The 16,636-nt window shown below is 35.7% G+C and overlaps 1 protein-coding gene across 1 annotated transcript; it reads right to left on the reverse strand.

Moving 5' to 3' along the window:
* Positions 1-2,470: 2,470 nt before the first annotated feature.
* LOC127841458 (short-chain dehydrogenase/reductase 3-like) lies at positions 2,471-14,869 on the reverse strand. The gene is made up of 6 exons (XM_052370281.1): positions 14,760-14,869; positions 13,834-13,974; positions 11,320-11,449; positions 10,752-10,860; positions 8,566-8,691; positions 2,471-5,629 (listed from the first exon to the last, which is right to left on the reverse strand). Exons 3-6 carry the CDS (start codon positions 11,423-11,425, stop codon positions 5,542-5,544), a joined length of 429 nt encoding a protein of 142 aa, XP_052226241.1. The 5' UTR covers positions 11,426-11,449; positions 13,834-13,974; positions 14,760-14,869; the 3' UTR covers positions 2,471-5,541.
* Between the last annotated feature and the right edge of the window lie 1,767 nt (positions 14,870-16,636).

The following is a 16,636-nucleotide window of genomic DNA, read 5'->3' on the forward strand; positions in this document are numbered from 1 at the left end:
TATTCAGATAGCAAAAAATGGCAGCTATATTTTCAACAGACCGGAACCATTATCAAACTCGGCCCAAATATCATTAGAACCAATGTTCTGACCAAGTTTCATGAATGTTTTACTTAAAATGTGACTTCTAGAGTGTTCAAAAGGTTTACAATAGCTATATAAAGAAAACTACCCACACCCATGTTTTTCAAAGAACAAGAACCATTTTCGAACTCAGCTGTGATATCATAAGAACAAAAGTTTCACGAAGCTTGGAAATAAATGTCAATTCTACATTGTTAACAAGGTTTAACTGTAGCCATGTAAGGAAAACTGCCCCGACCCCTTCTGGCAATGATTTCAACAGACTGGAACTCATTTTTAACTCGGCCCAGATATCATAACACGAGTATTAACATGTTTTTTCAGCCGAGATTTCGTTGGAACAAATGTTCCGACTCATGAATATTAGCAAATAAATGTGGCTTATAAAGTGTCAACAGCCCCCAGCATCCATGTTTTTCAACAAAGCAGAAGCATTTTCATGTTCTGATCAAGTTTCATAAAGATTGGATAATAAATGTGACTTCTAGAGTGTTAACAAGGTTTAACTACATAGCCATATACGGAAAAATGCCACGCCCCCTTGCAGCCATGTTTTTTTTTAACGGATCTCAACCATTTTCGAACTCAGCCCAGATATCATTAGTACAAATATTCTGACTAAGTTTCATGAGCATTGGATTAAAAATGTGACTTCTAGAGTGTTAACAAGGTTTTACTATAGCCATATAACGAAAACTGCCCCTCCCCCTGGCAGCCATGTTTTTCAACAGACCAGAATCATTTTCAAACTCATCCAAGATATCGTTAGAAAAAATGTTCTGACTAAGTTTCATGAAGATTGGACAATAAATGTGACTTCTAGAGTGTTAACAAGGTTTTACTACCGGTATACACTAAAGCCATATAAGGTAAACTGCCACGCCCCCTAACGGCCATGTTTTTCATTCAACTGGAACCATTTTCGAACTCTTCCAAGATAGTATTGAGACACATGTGCTAACCAAGTTTCATGAAGATTGGACAATACATGTGACCTTTAGAGTGTTAACAAGGTAAATGTTGACGACGTACGAAGCACAACGCACGACGGACAAAAGGCGATCACAATAGCTCACCATGAGCACGTTGTGCTCAGGTGAGCTAAAAATGGGTAGTGTAATAATGTCATTTGGTTCATGCATGAAGTCATTTGATGTTGATCGTATTAGACATGCTTTTTTCATTCTTTTCAAAACCAATACGGACATTTTAAGAAAATGATGTGCCAAATACAAACCATTTATTAGTATCAAATACAGCTATTCGATTTGCCTGTCAGGAAACCTTGAAACACTCGCCAAGACTTATTGCTTCCAGTTGTCTAGGCCTTTCTAAACCTATCGGTATGAAACACTAACCTTGGTTTCTCTAACCTATGTTTACACGCGCCTGAAGAATAGGATCCGAGTTGTCAATGAGCTAAGGAGCACTTCGACGGCTAATACGGTAAAATATTGGCAATAATTAGGTTATCTTGTAATTAATCAACGTAAGTAAAATAGTATGATAATTATACAAAACGGTGTGGGATTGTCTTGTGGGCGACAAATTCAGTTTGTGTTTTCAATGTTTTCGTAGTACTTCAGTCGTACCACGATGGTTGGTTAACACTTCACACTTTAACTTGGTTAGCTGGTCTACCATTATTAAATTCATATTGATTCATATGGGGTGATCGTTGAAAAGAACAGTCCATTCGTCACAATATTTATAAAGCCGGGTCTGGGATCGAAATCTCGTTCCTTGTATGTGTGGTACTGGGAAATACGTGAAGGCTGTTCTAAAGTAATGTCAACTTCTGAGTTATATTAACTCTTTCAGTGCTGGAACCGAATTTTGAAGGCCTTTGCAAACAGTTTGGATCCAGATGAGAACGTGGCGTCTCATCAGGATCCAAACTGTTTGCTATTCTGATAGTATTCTTGGGGAAAAAATCGAAGAAAATGCTAATTTTAGAAATTATGAAGACGGCATTTTAGCAGACGACACATTTCCCAGCATGCAAAAGGTGAATAGTTTCTTTATTGCATGTCAAATGTATTTGCTCAACATTTCAACATAGAAGGATGTGGGTTGAGTGAGAGGGTTTCCAGTAGGTCACTTCTGTTTGCTTGGTTTAGTTTTGCGCCGTTTTCAACAATATTTTAGTCTTATCACGGTTGCAAGTTAACCACCTCAAACTCTTTCTGGATTAGCAGGTTTCACAAGTACTATGCGCACTTATTTATGTAAGTGAACTGAAAAATGCCTCATTTGAGTAAGAGGTGGGGGGATGGCTGCAGGTCACAGATGAAAAGTGCGTGTAACCTCATTTCATCATTGCAATGTCGACCTTCTTCCAGTTATAAATGTATTGTGGGAGGTACAGTGACAATCAATGTTCACATTTACTTAAAACGTATTTATTCCCACCAATTGGCTTTTGCAATAACTTTATAAATGTTAACAGGGCAGATTAAAATATAATTTCAAGTTTTTAACACATCATAAATGAGACAGACAAATAATCAATGCAGTTAGACTCAAAACCGGCAGTAATAAGATGTATTCAATATGCGACTTTTAATTAAAAATATATTAATACTGCTATAATCACATTACTAAACAGGAACTATAAATTACAGAATAAACAACACATGTAGACATGTGGTAAATATTTGAATTTCATACACAATACATTGCAACAAGTTTTTTTTAGATGAGACCTTTGTGACTTAGTTTTTGTATGTACACCACCAAAATTCGACAGCCTTGACATCTTTACGAAACATAATCTGATCAACAGTCAAGATTGAGTCATGAATGTGGTATCTAGAGTGGAAGCAAGTGCCATGTGACCCAGACGTATATTCAGCCTCGATATATCTAGATAAACATCTTAACCAAGTTTCATCAATATTGATTCCTAAATGTTGCCTCTTAAAGTGATAACAATCTTTGTGTTACCAAGTTTCATCAATATTGATTTATTAGTGTGGCCTCTATGAGTGGTAACAATATTTTTATCATATTAAATCGGTAAGCTAGTTTTTGGACGCATGTGACCCTGTTTTGAACTTGGCCTATATCTTGTAAGAAGATACACATTCTGAGAAAGTTCAATCAAGCTAATAAAGTTGACATTGAACGATGCCAGACACAGGACGCCAGTAGTCGACTTACCACATTAGCTCATGATGATAACTTAAAGCTAAGGTTAGCTGACAACGTGCCCAAATAACAACATTTCAGTCATATCATAAAAATTACTGAACCTGCAACAAAGCTACACTCACATATTCACAATCAAACTACAACAACAATAAGTACATTATGTCATTATGATATTTCCAACTTTAGTATAAACAACAAAACAATAATATACTTGTTGGTATGAAGTATTTAAAAAATCAACAAACAACACATAAACTCAACAAAAAGCAAAAACGTAATGGGGTTGTACATTAAAAGTAAATAATTAAAATACCTACAATTTATATATACAACTTATTAAATGCACTGATATACATGTATTTTAATGTATTAATTTTATATGTACCTGCATGTACCGATAGTCAGGACTTTCTAGGTAGATAAATTCAAAAACAAAATTAAAGTTAACATTCTTAAAACCATTTCATAAATAAAGAATCTTTCATTTTGCAAAATGCTTTAAGATTTTGGGTTTTGGTTATGGTTTTAGTTATAAACCATGCATATGATAACAAGAGCTGTCACCATAGGATGACATATGCCCCCTATAAACGCTTTGATAGAAGTAATAGCATTTTTCGAAACCTAAACGCAGATTTCGAAACCTAAACGCGGACCCTAAATTTGTGTGTATGGAAAGGCCTTGTCCATATAAACATGCATACCAAATATGAAGGTTATATCTCAAGGGAGGTAGGAGTAATGAGCATTTTTCGAAACCTAAACGCAGATTTTGAAACCTAAACGCGGACCCTTACTTCCAGGTAAAGGTCACAGGGGTAAAAGAATTTGTGCGTATGGAAAGGCCTTGTCCATATACACATGCATACCAAATATGAAGGTTATATCTCAAGGGACATAGAAGTTATGAGCATTTTTTGAAACCTAAACGCAGATTTCTAAACCTAACTTCGGACCTTAAGTTCAAGGTCAAGGTCACAGGGGTAAAAAAATTGTGAGCGTATGGAAAAGCCTTGTCAATATTCACAGGCATACCAAATATGAAGGTTATATCTCAAGGGACATAGAAGTTATGAGCATTTTTCGAAACCTAACCTCAGATTTCGAAACCTAAACGTGGACCCTAAGTTCAAGGTCAAGGTCACAGGGGTAAAAATGTTGGTGCGTATGGAAAGGCCTTGTCCATATACACATTCATACTAAATATGAAGGTTATATCTCGAGGGACATAGAAGTAATGAGCATTTTTCGAAACCTTAATGCAGATTTTGAAACCTAAACACGGACCCTAAGTTCAAGGTCAAGGTCACAGGGGTACAAAAATTTGTGCGTTTGGAAAGGCCTTGTCCATATACACATGCATACCAAATATAAAGGTTATATCTCAAGGGGCATAGAAGTTATGAGCATTTTTAGAAACCTAAACGCAGATTTCAAACCTAAACGCGGACCCTAAGTTCAAGGTCAAGGTCACAGGGGTAACAAATTTTGTGCGTGTGGAAAGGCCTTGTTCATATACACATGCATACCAAATATGAAGGTTATATCTAAAAGGACATAGAAGTTAGGAGCACTTTTCGAAACCAAAACGCAACGTGTGACGGAAAGACGGACAGACAGACAGTCCGATCACTATTTGCCCCCTTTTCTTCAAAAGGGGGCATTAAAACACAATATCAAACAGAAGCACCACAAAAGGTACACATATTATCAAAGAGACAGGCTTATTAGACATGTACTATTAAAGGGGCCTTTTCAAAGTTTTTGGCATGTTTTGAAATAAGTCACTAAATGCTTTATATTGATAAATGTACACATTGGATCTTAAAAGCTCCAGTAAAAAATCAAGAATAAAATTTAAAATAGGAGAAAAAAAGTAGCCACAGCTTGACTCGAACCAGTGACCCCCGGAGTCCTGGAGTAACCTGGAGTAAAAGCGCATTGGTCCGCTAGGCTATTCTGCTAATCATACTTGGTTAAAGTATTTTATGCATTATATGAGCAATCTTCGTAGTTTCACAAAATTTAACCACAACAACAGAACTCTCCAAATTATTCAATTGTTTCGCGTTGCAACGCTTTATAACTTTTATGGTTTTAAATCGTCAAAAGATGCATATATTGAAAATTTGCGAATCTGAAACAACTTTTTACAATTTTGTCAATTTACCAAACCATGAAAAGATCCCTTTAACAAACACAAATGAATACAATTAACAAGCAACAAATATTACAAATTAACTTTAAGATATTCATCTCTGAAAAACTGGAATACAGGTCAGTGGTGAAGAGACATGACAGCGGTCAAGAAGACTTGTGCTTGAAATTGACCATGACTTTGTCCAGTCCAAAAAATCTCTGAGTTGCCATCATTGCTGAGACAGGTAAGACACTGCAACACATGGAAAGTAATAAATATCATTGCTGAGACAGGTAAGACACTGCAACATATAGAAAGTAATAAAAATGATTGCTGAGACAAGTAAGACACTGCAACACATGGAAAGTAATAAACATCATTGCTGAGACAGGTGGGACACTGCAACACATAGAAAGTAATAAAAATGATTGCTGAGATAAGTAAGACACTGCAACACATGGAAAGTAATAAACATCATTGCTGAGACAGGTAGGACACTGCAATACATAGAAAGTTATAAACATCATTGCTGAGACAGGTAGGACACTGCAACACATACAAAGTAATAAACATCATTGCTGAGACAGGTAGGACACTGCAACACATAGAAAGTAATAAACATCATTGCTGAGACAGGTAGGACACTGCAACATCTAGAAAGTAATAAACATCATTGCTGAGACAGGTAGGACACTGCAACATCTAGAAAGTAATAAACATCATTGCTGAGACAGGTAGGACACTGCAACATCTAGAAAGTAATAAACATCATTGCTGAGACAGGTAGGACACTGCAACACATAGAAAGTAATAAACATCATTGCTGAGACAGGTAGGACACTGCAACACATAGAAAGTAATAAATTGCTGAGACAGGTAAGACACTGCAACACATGGAAAGTAATAAACATCATTGCTGAGACAGGTAGGACACTGCAACACATAGAAAGTAATAAATTGCTGAGACAGGTAGGACACTGCAACACATAGAAAGTTATAAACATCATTGCTGAGACAGGTAGGACACTGCAACATATAGAAAGTCATAAACATCATTGCTTAGACAGTTAAGACACTGCAACACATAGAAAGTAATAAACATCATTGCTGAGACAGGTAGGACACTGCAACATATAGAAAGTCATACATCATTGCTGAGACAGGTAAGACACTGCAACACATAGAAAGTAATAAACATCATTGCTGATACAGGTAGGACCATGCAACACATAGAAAGTAATAAACATCAATGCTGAGACAGGTAAGACACTGCAACACATAGAAAGTAATAAACATCATTGCTGAGACAGGTAGGACACTGCAACACATAGAAAGTAATTAACATTGCTGAAACAGATAAGACACTGCAACACATAAAAGGTAATAAACATCATTGCTGAGACAGGTAAGACACTGCAACACATAGAAGGTAATAAACATCGTTGCTGAAACAGGTAGGACACTGTAACACATAGAAGGTAATAAACATCATTGCTAAGACAGGTAGGACACTGAACCAAATAAAAGGTGATAAACATCATTACTGAAACAGGTAAGACACTGCAACACATAGAAGGTAATAAACATCATGGCTGAGACAGGTAAGACACTGCAACACATAGAAAGTAATAAACATTATTGCTGAGACAGTTAAGACACTGCAACACATAGAAAGTAATAAACAACATTGCTGAGACAGGTAGGACACTGCAACACATAGAAAGTAATAAACATAATTGCTGAGACAGGTAGGACACTGCAACACATAGAAAGTAATAAACATCATTGCTAAGACAGGTAAGACACTGCAACACATAGATGGTAATAAACATCATTGCTGAGACAGGTAAGACACTGCAACACATGGAAAGTATTAAACATCATTGCTGAGACAGGTTAGAGACTGCAACAAATAAAAGGTAATAAACATCATTGCTGAAACAGGTAGGACAATGCAACACATAGAAGGTAATAAACATTATTGCTGAAACATGTAGGACAAAGCAACACATAGAAGGTAAGAACATCATTGCTGAGACAAATAGGACACTGCAACACAGAAAGTAATTGCTGAAACAGGAAGGACACTGCAACACATAGAAGGTAATAAACATCATTGCTGAGACAGGTAGGACACCGCAACACATAGAAGGTAATAAACACCATTGCTGAAACAGGTAGGACACTGCAACACATAGAAAGTAATTAACATTATTGCTGAAACAGGTAGGACACTGCAACACATAGAAGGTAATAAACATCATTGCTGAGACACGTAGGACACTGCAACACATAGAAAGTAATAAACATTATTGCTGAAACAGGTAGGACACTGCAACATTTAGAAAGTTATAAACATCATTGCTGAGACAAGTAGCACACTGCACCATAAAGAAAGTCATAAACGTTTGTAATATTGACAGAATGTCTGAATGTCAGTGACTTTATTATTGCATGTCAGATTTATTTTTGTCATAGCGGGAAGCTTCACTTTTTAGTGAATTAATACCAAATACACAAAGTACATAGAACATAGGTTTAAAAAGAGATGTATGTTATTCATTTATGCCCCTTACAAAAAGTATACTTTTAAATTGCAATTACAAATCAGTCAGCCATCCAAACAAATATATTGTGAATTAAACTACCTTAAACAGTTGTTTTTTTGAAGAAAAAATCATATTCCATGAGGATTACATGTTAATACTTGAGAGCAATTATGTAATTAAAGCAGTGCCGTTATATATCAATACAATTTTCATATAGTGTTTTATCGTAAGTGACAGTTGGCATTGTAATTATGGGTATGGTGCTTAAACTGACTTTTGTTCCTATATACTTTCATGTAACCTACCCCTTGTAACAAGCCCATTTGACCTTGACATTTATCATATTGAACTTAAAATTGACAGAGGTCTTCATTTCCTCCAAAGTAATCATCATACAGATCATTGGAGGGTTTCTTTCAGTTCTAAACCTATTTTGCAGAAATAAACATCTACAGATCGACCAACCGAGGGACAGATGAAAAGCATAAAATTTATTTAAAGTAGGGCATAATGAGTAATGACCCCATTATTAGTGTTATTCAAACAAGTTCCTATATTTACACCAATAAAAACTGGTAAACATACACTAATATACAACAAACATTAACAAAAATCCTTGATTTTACATTAAAATCATACCTTTTGAAGAACAAAATTGGAGTGAAATATGCAGGTAATATCAACTGTTTTGTTCTGTACTGTATGGCTTTCATAATCTGGTCGACAACATATTCTTCTGATAAGGGTGGAAAGAGTCGTGGAAACCTGTAAACAGCCATGAGACATTCAAAGATTAAATGAAACAATAACGTTTTTTAAAGATCATCTAAGGAGTGGAGTTTGCATATTATTTTAATAGAAAAAGACCAATAAAGATAAGATAAGATTGTGTGTGTTTTCAATATAAACGAGTTTTATAAAAATTAACTTGCTAAGATCAAGTTTGACTTAAACAGTGCAAAGACACATTTTATTAAATCATCAAACATTTCCGCAGACATATTATGCACAGCTGACAGGCCCACAAACAGATCTATCAAACATGCTTGATAGATATTGTATAACACAACACAAGGCAGATATTCCAACAGATGTATCAAACATGGTTGATAGATATACATGTACAAGTCACATGTGACACACACTCACACACATGACACACATGTCAGCTGATATATAAAACAACTTACAGATATTTTAGTAGACACATCACAAACATCAGACAAGTTATTTAAGAAATAATACTTGTAGATCATAGTTTGTTGTCCAAACTCTCACAACCAGAAGTAAAGATGCGTGATGCATAATTACAAGTGCCAAGCATGAGGCATTTGATACCACGCACCTAAACTTCCGTATGTGGTTTATTTGTCAACAAACAATAACCTAATGTAGCATAAGAATGTAATTTTTTAATGTGTACTAAATATACAAGTGTTATACATCATTGGAAAGATCTCATTGAGAAATCACAATGGTACCAAATAAATACATTGTTTTATTTTGATATTAACATGGCTTTAAACTGACTATTTATCCTAATATGCTTCTACACTTGTATTTCCTACAAAGCTCAGCCAACATGGTTAGCTACGTTTTATTTATGCTCGTACAGTCTCATAAATAATATGGTAGTTAAAGTTTGCATATAAAAAAACAGGCAAATGTATCGATCTACATGAACATTACAGAAATACTATTTATTGTGAGATATAACAAAACCAACAGGTATAACAATTTTTTAAGTGAAAAGTGTATGGTCCGTCAATTAAGAGGAAAACAAGATGTGTTTGTGTAACACAATGTCCCCCTATATGATGTTTGACCTTGAAGGATGACCTTGACTTTGACCCTTCACCACTCAAAATGTGCAGCTCCATGAGATACACATGCATTTCAAATATAAAATTGCTAGCTTCAATATTGCAGAAGTGACATTACATGAGCAATTTTGACCCATATATTTGACCTTGGAGGATGACCTTGACCTTGACCTTTCACCACTCAAAATGTGCAGCTCCATGAGATACACATGCATGCCAAATATCAAGTTGCTATCTTCAATATTGCACAAGTATTCATAAAAAAGCGATTTGGGCCACATATATTTGACCTCTGACCTTGAAGGATGACCTTGACCTTGACCTTTCACCACTCAAAATGTGCAGCTCCATGAGATACAAATGCGTGCCAAATACCAAGTTGCTATCTTCAATATTGCAAAAGTATTCATAAAATATGCGATTTGGGCACCATATATTTGACCTCTGACCTTGAAGGATGAACTTGACCTTGACCTTTCACCACTAAAAATGTGCAGCTCCATGAGATACACATGCATGCCAAATACCAAGTTGCTATCTTCAATATTGCAAAAGTATTCATAAAATGAGCGATTTTGGCCACATATAATTGACCTCTGACCTTGAAGGATGACCTTGACCTTGACCTTTCACCACTCAAAATGTGCAGCTCCATGAGATACACATGCATGCCAAATATCAAGTTGCTATATTCAATATAGCAAAAGTTATTGCAAAATGTTAAAGTTGGCGCAAACAGACCAACCAACCAACAGACCAACCAACCAACCAACCAACCAACCAACAGACAGGGCAAAAACAATATGTCCCCCACTACTATAGTGGGGGACATAAAAACAATTTCCTTTTTTTTAATGTAAGTTTGTGCATGTCATGTAAGAAATACACAAAACTGACAAACATTTCAGAACTCATATCATGATATGTTGAAAAGTTACCAGATGGCTTACAGACATTTCAGTACATATAATACCAATATTTGACAAATAACTTGCCATATACCTGACTGACATGCCAGCGAACATTTCATTCTGCACCTGGTATGGATGTATCACAGAAAGGCTGATGCCCCTATACTCCTGTAGCTCTACCATTAAACTCTGCATTAAACCTGTAAGAAAGAAGTTATTGAACAATGCCACAATGTCAAAAGCTACAATATATTTCTTTTACTCTAGGTCGCACAATGATGAGAAATGCAAGATTGATCGAAGTTCTAAGAGTAATTAAAATGAGAATTTGATGTTATTAATACTACCCATGTTAGTAATTATAAGTTTACCATGTTTATCCAAATAAATAACAAAAGCAATAAAACTACTTAGCAGTCTGTGTTACTCTATACATATATATTTATTTATATATTTATATTTGTTTATTTATATATAAAACTCTCGCACTGATGAAACTTTCTAATTAAAGTAACAATTTTTCCTGAAGAATACATGGTTATATACTAAGGTGTGTGCTTGTTTGTTTACACTGTGTCCAAACCTATTTGGTAACTTCATGCAGTTTTAATCAATCTTTAAACTGACTGCAAGTAGGATAAAACATACTGAACACAAACCAGTGAGAGCAAACTTTGTGGTAGTATAATCTGCGGTCCCATGCAGGCCCATCATGCCCAAGATGGAGTTCATGCATACAATATGTCCCTCGCCCGACTCCAGCATTGACGGCAGAAACGCTTTGATCGTCTGAAGAACAAGAGCTATCAGAGGACAGCGCGCTCGACTATTCGAGTGCTTGACAGTATAACGTAAGCAATCATGGGGTAATTGTTCAAATTATTCAATAAGGTCAAGTTAATAGTTCAGGTATATTTTCCACAATCTAGTGAACATTAAAGACATAAAATAAAATAAATAGATTTAATTTCAAGTTTGATAGCAATAGCTTGGGTGGGAAGTTTGGACAGTCCTTTAAAAATAAAGGACCGTTTTTGTTGTTTTTTTTGGGGGGGTAGGGGGGGTTGAGAGGGGGGTATAATGTGGGGTGTGGTCATTTATTAGATGATCTTTAAACAAGAGCACCGCCTTGCGGGTGCAGACCGCTCATCTATTTTTCTTTTTAAAGGTGTAGGGACCTATCTCAATTTCAAACACAAAGAAGGGAGGGGTGGAGTGGAGAGGGGTGTATAGTGTGGGGTTGTGGACAGTGGGCATTTATTACATTATCTTCCAAATATGCAAAAAAAAGGGAGAAAAAAGAAAAAAAATTGGGGGGGGGGGAGGGGGATTCTTGGGTGGGATGGTTGGACGGTATTTCAAAAAAAATAAAACAATAAAAATAAATATTTGTGTTTTTTAACCATGTTTGAAAAAAATAATATTTTTGGGGGGTGGGGGTCGGGGGGGGGTATAGTGTGAGGGTGTGGTGGTCATTTATTAGATGATCTTAAAAAAAAAATGGGGGGATTCGGACGGGCGGCGTGGGGGATGGTTTGGGTGGAGTCAATTGTGGTATGTCAGGTAAGCGTTGTTTTGTCAAAGTATCAATCAAATCTAATAATAAATAAAGAAGTTATGGCAATTTTAGCAAAATTTAATAATTTGACCTTGAGAGTCAAGGTCATTCAAAGGTCAAGGTAAAATTCAACTTGCCAGGTACAGTACCCTCATGATAGCATGAAATTATTTGAAGTTTGAAAGCAATAGCCTTGATACTTCAGAAGTAAAGTGGATCTAAACACAAAATGTAACCATATATTCAAAGTTAATAAGTAAAAAAAAAGGCCATAATTCCATAAAAATGCAACTTGTCCTTTACTGTCCCCTTATGATAGCTTGCGCCTGATCCAAGTATGAAAGCAATATCTATGATACTTTAGGGGTAATGTGGAGCAAAAGACAAAACTTAACCAAATTTTCAAGTATAAAGGGCCCATAATTCCGTCCAAATGCCAGTCAGAGTTACATAACTTTGCCTGCACAGTCCCCTTATGATAGTTCATAACTGTTGCAAGTATGAAAGCAATAGCTTTGATACTGTAGGAATAAAGTGGACCTAAACACAAAACTTAACCAAATTTTCAATTTTCTAAGTATAAAAAGGGCACATAATTCCGTCAAAATGCCAGTCAGAGTTTCATAACTTTGCCTGCACAGTCCCCTTATGATAGTGAGTAAGTGTTGCAAGTATGAAAGCAATAGCTTTGATACTTAAGGAATAAAATGGACCTAAACACAAAACTTAACCAAAATTTTCAATTTTCTAAGTATAAAAAGGGCACACAATTCTGTCAAAATGCACACCAGAGTTATCTAACTTTGCCCGCCCAGTCCCCTCATGATAGTAAGTAAGTGTACTAAGTTTGAATGCAATAGCATTGATACTTTCTGAGAAAAGTGGAGCTAAACACAAAACTTAACCGGACACCGAAGCCAACACCGACGCCAAGGTGATGACAATAGCTCATATTTTTTTTTCAAAAAATAGATGACTTAAAAAATGAAGGAGAACCATTTGAATTATTTTACCAAAGGAACACATAATGAACATTTGCGTGAAATTAGTCACAAATATTACCATAAAGTAAGAGGAACATTTTTGCAAATTTGTATTGTTGTATTGTAAAGATTGTTGAAGATATAGAGGATTTTTTTTCAAGAACATAAAACTTAAATGCAAATCAATGACCCTCTTACACACCCAACCAATTTTTGATTATCTATAAGCCAAGATTTAATGCTAAAAATTTATGCAAGAAAAAAAATTGGTATAAAAAATGACAAATTTGCAATTTGCTTGCATTAAAAAGTGGGAATCTTCATCAATTGAAATACTTGCAGAAGTAAGTGAGTGAATGATTATCAAAACATGTATTAACCCTTTGCATGTTGGGAAATTTGTCTTCTGCTAAAATGTTGTCTGCTGAATTTCTAAAATTAGCATTTTCTTTGATTTTTTTCAAAGAATACTATCAGAATAGCAAACAGTTTGGATCCTGATGAGACGCCACGTTTTGTGGCATCTCATCTGGATCCAAACTGTTTGCAAAGGCCTTCAAAATTCGGTTCCAGCACTGAAAGAGATACTATAAAGCCATCAAAAGCACAAGTAATAACCTAAGATAACATACCCAAATATGAGCCAAAGTGTTTACTCTCAAGCTGTACTCAAACTCACTGTCGGTGGTGTCCAACAGTGGTTTCCCACAAACGACACCTGCATTGTTGATCAACAAGTTCACAGGACCGATGGTTTGTTGCACTTCTTCAGCCTTAACAAAATTGCAATTTTAATCAACACACATTTTTACAGTCATAAAGGCTGCGCTGAACTTAATATTATAATCTAGCCAGTCCCTGGAATAAATGCATGTGCATAAAGTATGGTCATAGTGCAGTTTGCTTATCAGGGACAAGATTTTCTGCCAAAACAGGATTTTTGTTTAGAAGAACTTGCTTTTAACCAATATTCCCAATAAAGCGGAAATTGTTGTCAATGATTAGCCTGTAGCCTGTTACTGAACAGGCTAATATGTGATGATACTTTAAGCACATGCATTAAGTCTGGTGTTCCCAGAGGCCAGTTCAATTATTAAGCCAACAAGACCTGTGTTTGTGAAACATAATGCCCCCTTCTGCGCTTTAAAGCAGCATTATATGTAGTTTACAGAGAATTGTTAAGTCCAAGGCCCATAACTTTGCCAAAAAACAATGGACCAGAACGAAACTCACAATTCATCTGTAGGTCATGTTGGTAGACTCACGTACAGCACAATATCTGAAAGCGTTGCTTAAAAAACCTCAAGGAATCTGAATGCTAGACAGACAAAAAGACTGACAGTAGGCATCAAAAATATCACTAGCTTGAATCATCATGCAACTGTAGAATAAATCAGTAATATTTCAACTTGCTACATAGTATTTCAATTAACCCAATACCATGGAAAAAGTCCTAGACTGTGTAGCCCTTGATTGCTGTATTAACTTAAACTAGCATCTGTATATTTATGGAGTACACTTGTTTATTTATTTTTAAATAGACTTTAATTTTTCTCACCGTTTTGTAAATGTTTTCTCTGGAACTGACGTCGGTCTTGAAGTATGTTGCCTCTACACCAATGGCCTGTATATCAGACTGCGTATTCTTAAGTGACTCAACATCGCGGCCCCCAAAGAATGACCTTTATTGAGAAATAAATTGTTAAACAAGGGCTGTTTGTAAAACATGCATGCCCCCCATATGGGCTGTCAGTTGTAGTGGCAGCCATTGTGTGAATACGTTTTATGTCACTGTGACCTTGACCTTTGACTAAGTGACCTGAAAATCAATAGGGGTCATCTGCCAGTCATGATCAATGTACCTATGAAGTTTCATGATCCTAGGCCTAATTATTCTTGAGTTATCATCAAAAAACCATTTTACTGTTTCGAGTCACTGTGACCTTGACTTTTGACCTAGTGACCTGAAAATTAAGTGGGGTCATCTTCCAGTCATGATCAATGTACCTATGAAGTTTCATGATCCTAGGCGTAAGCATTCTTGAGTAATCATCCGGAAACCATTTTACTATTTCGAGTTTCGTGACCTTGACCTTTGACCTAGTGAACTGAAAATCAATAGGGGTCATTTGCCAGTCATGATCAATGTACCTATGAAATTTCATGATCCTAGGCATAAGCATTCTTGAGTTATCATCCGGAAACCATTTTACTATTTCGAGTCACTGTGACCTTGATCTTTGACCTAGTGACCTGAAAATCAATAGGGGTCATCTGCAAGTCATGATCAATGTACCTATGAAGTTTCATGATCCTAGGCATAAGCGTTTTTGAGTTATCATCCGGAAACCATCTGGTGGACGGAACGAGGGAAAGGACGCACCGACCGACCAACCGACATGTGCAAAACAATATACCCCCTCTTTTTCGAAGGGAAGCATAAAAAAGAAAGATATTTTATAACTGTATTTAATCATGATAATGCAATATCAAATCAGCAAATTTCATTATTATGTGCTACATGTCAAGACATTTATAAGACAAACACATTTAAACCTAGTTCCCATATAACAGTATGTCTATGTTACTACCTGTAATTCTGCGTTTGTGAAAGATAAACTTATGTATAGATGGTAATATGTCTACTTGAACAGATAATTGTTTTCCAAGCTAATAATTGCATATTTTGTTTAATATTATAATATATAAATACATGTATAAATATACCCTACAACAAAAGCTGTCTCAATATGACATATGCCCCCGAAAAACGCTTTGATAGAAGTTATGAGCATTTTTCTAAACCTAAACGCAGATTTCGAAACCTAAATGCGTACCCTTAGTTCAAGGACTTAGGTCAAGGTCAAAGGGGTCAAAATTTGTGTGCATATGGTGTGCCTTGTCCATATACACATGAATACTAAATATGAAGGTTACATCTGAAGCAACACAGAAGTTATGAGCATTTTTCGATACCTAAATGCAAAGTGTGACAGACAGACAGACTGATGGACGGATGGACAGACGGACGAACAGACCACTATATGCCCTCCTTCGGGGGCATAACAAATTGCCTTGATGGCTCTTAAGCGCTCACCTTACTTAATGGTAATCCATCTTAAAGACTAAAACTAATGATTAAAATGTTGACCACACTTGACCCAGATTTATGTTTAGACTCATTTTAAGATAAACAATTTCATCAAATTTCATCAAGATAGGGTCATTAATATTTTTTACAAAGTGTTTACTTTTTTTTCTAAGAATTATTTTTTTTTTAAGAAAGAAGTGTCTTTTGACTTATGCTTATTAGATTAGTAATGTTCCAACTTGTCCAGCTGATGTGTATCATTTCAAAAAGCACTGCTGTGGTTGAGCAAGGATTCAGCATCATGAACCTGCTGTGCTCTCCATTATGCAGCACATTCACACAAA

Source organism: Dreissena polymorpha, chromosome 8 (assembly GCF_020536995.1).
Source record: "Dreissena polymorpha isolate Duluth1 chromosome 8, UMN_Dpol_1.0, whole genome shotgun sequence".
NCBI lineage: Eukaryota > Metazoa > Mollusca > Bivalvia > Myida > Dreissenidae > Dreissena > Dreissena polymorpha.

Excerpts from the sequence above, each read along its gene's own strand:
- LOC127841458 (XM_052370281.1), bottom strand. The coding sequence starts at position 11,425 with ATGCTGGAGTCGGGCGAGGGACATATTGTATGCATGAACTCCATCTTG. Across the intron at positions 10,861-11,319 it reads CACAAAGTTTGCTCTCACTG|GTTTAATGCAGAGTTTAATG; the intron begins GTTTGTGTTCAG and ends TCTTTCTTACAG. Across the intron at positions 8,692-10,751 it reads TTCGCTGGCATGTCAGTCAG|GTTTCCACGACTCTTTCCAC; the intron begins GTATATGGCAAG and ends GGCTGTTTACAG.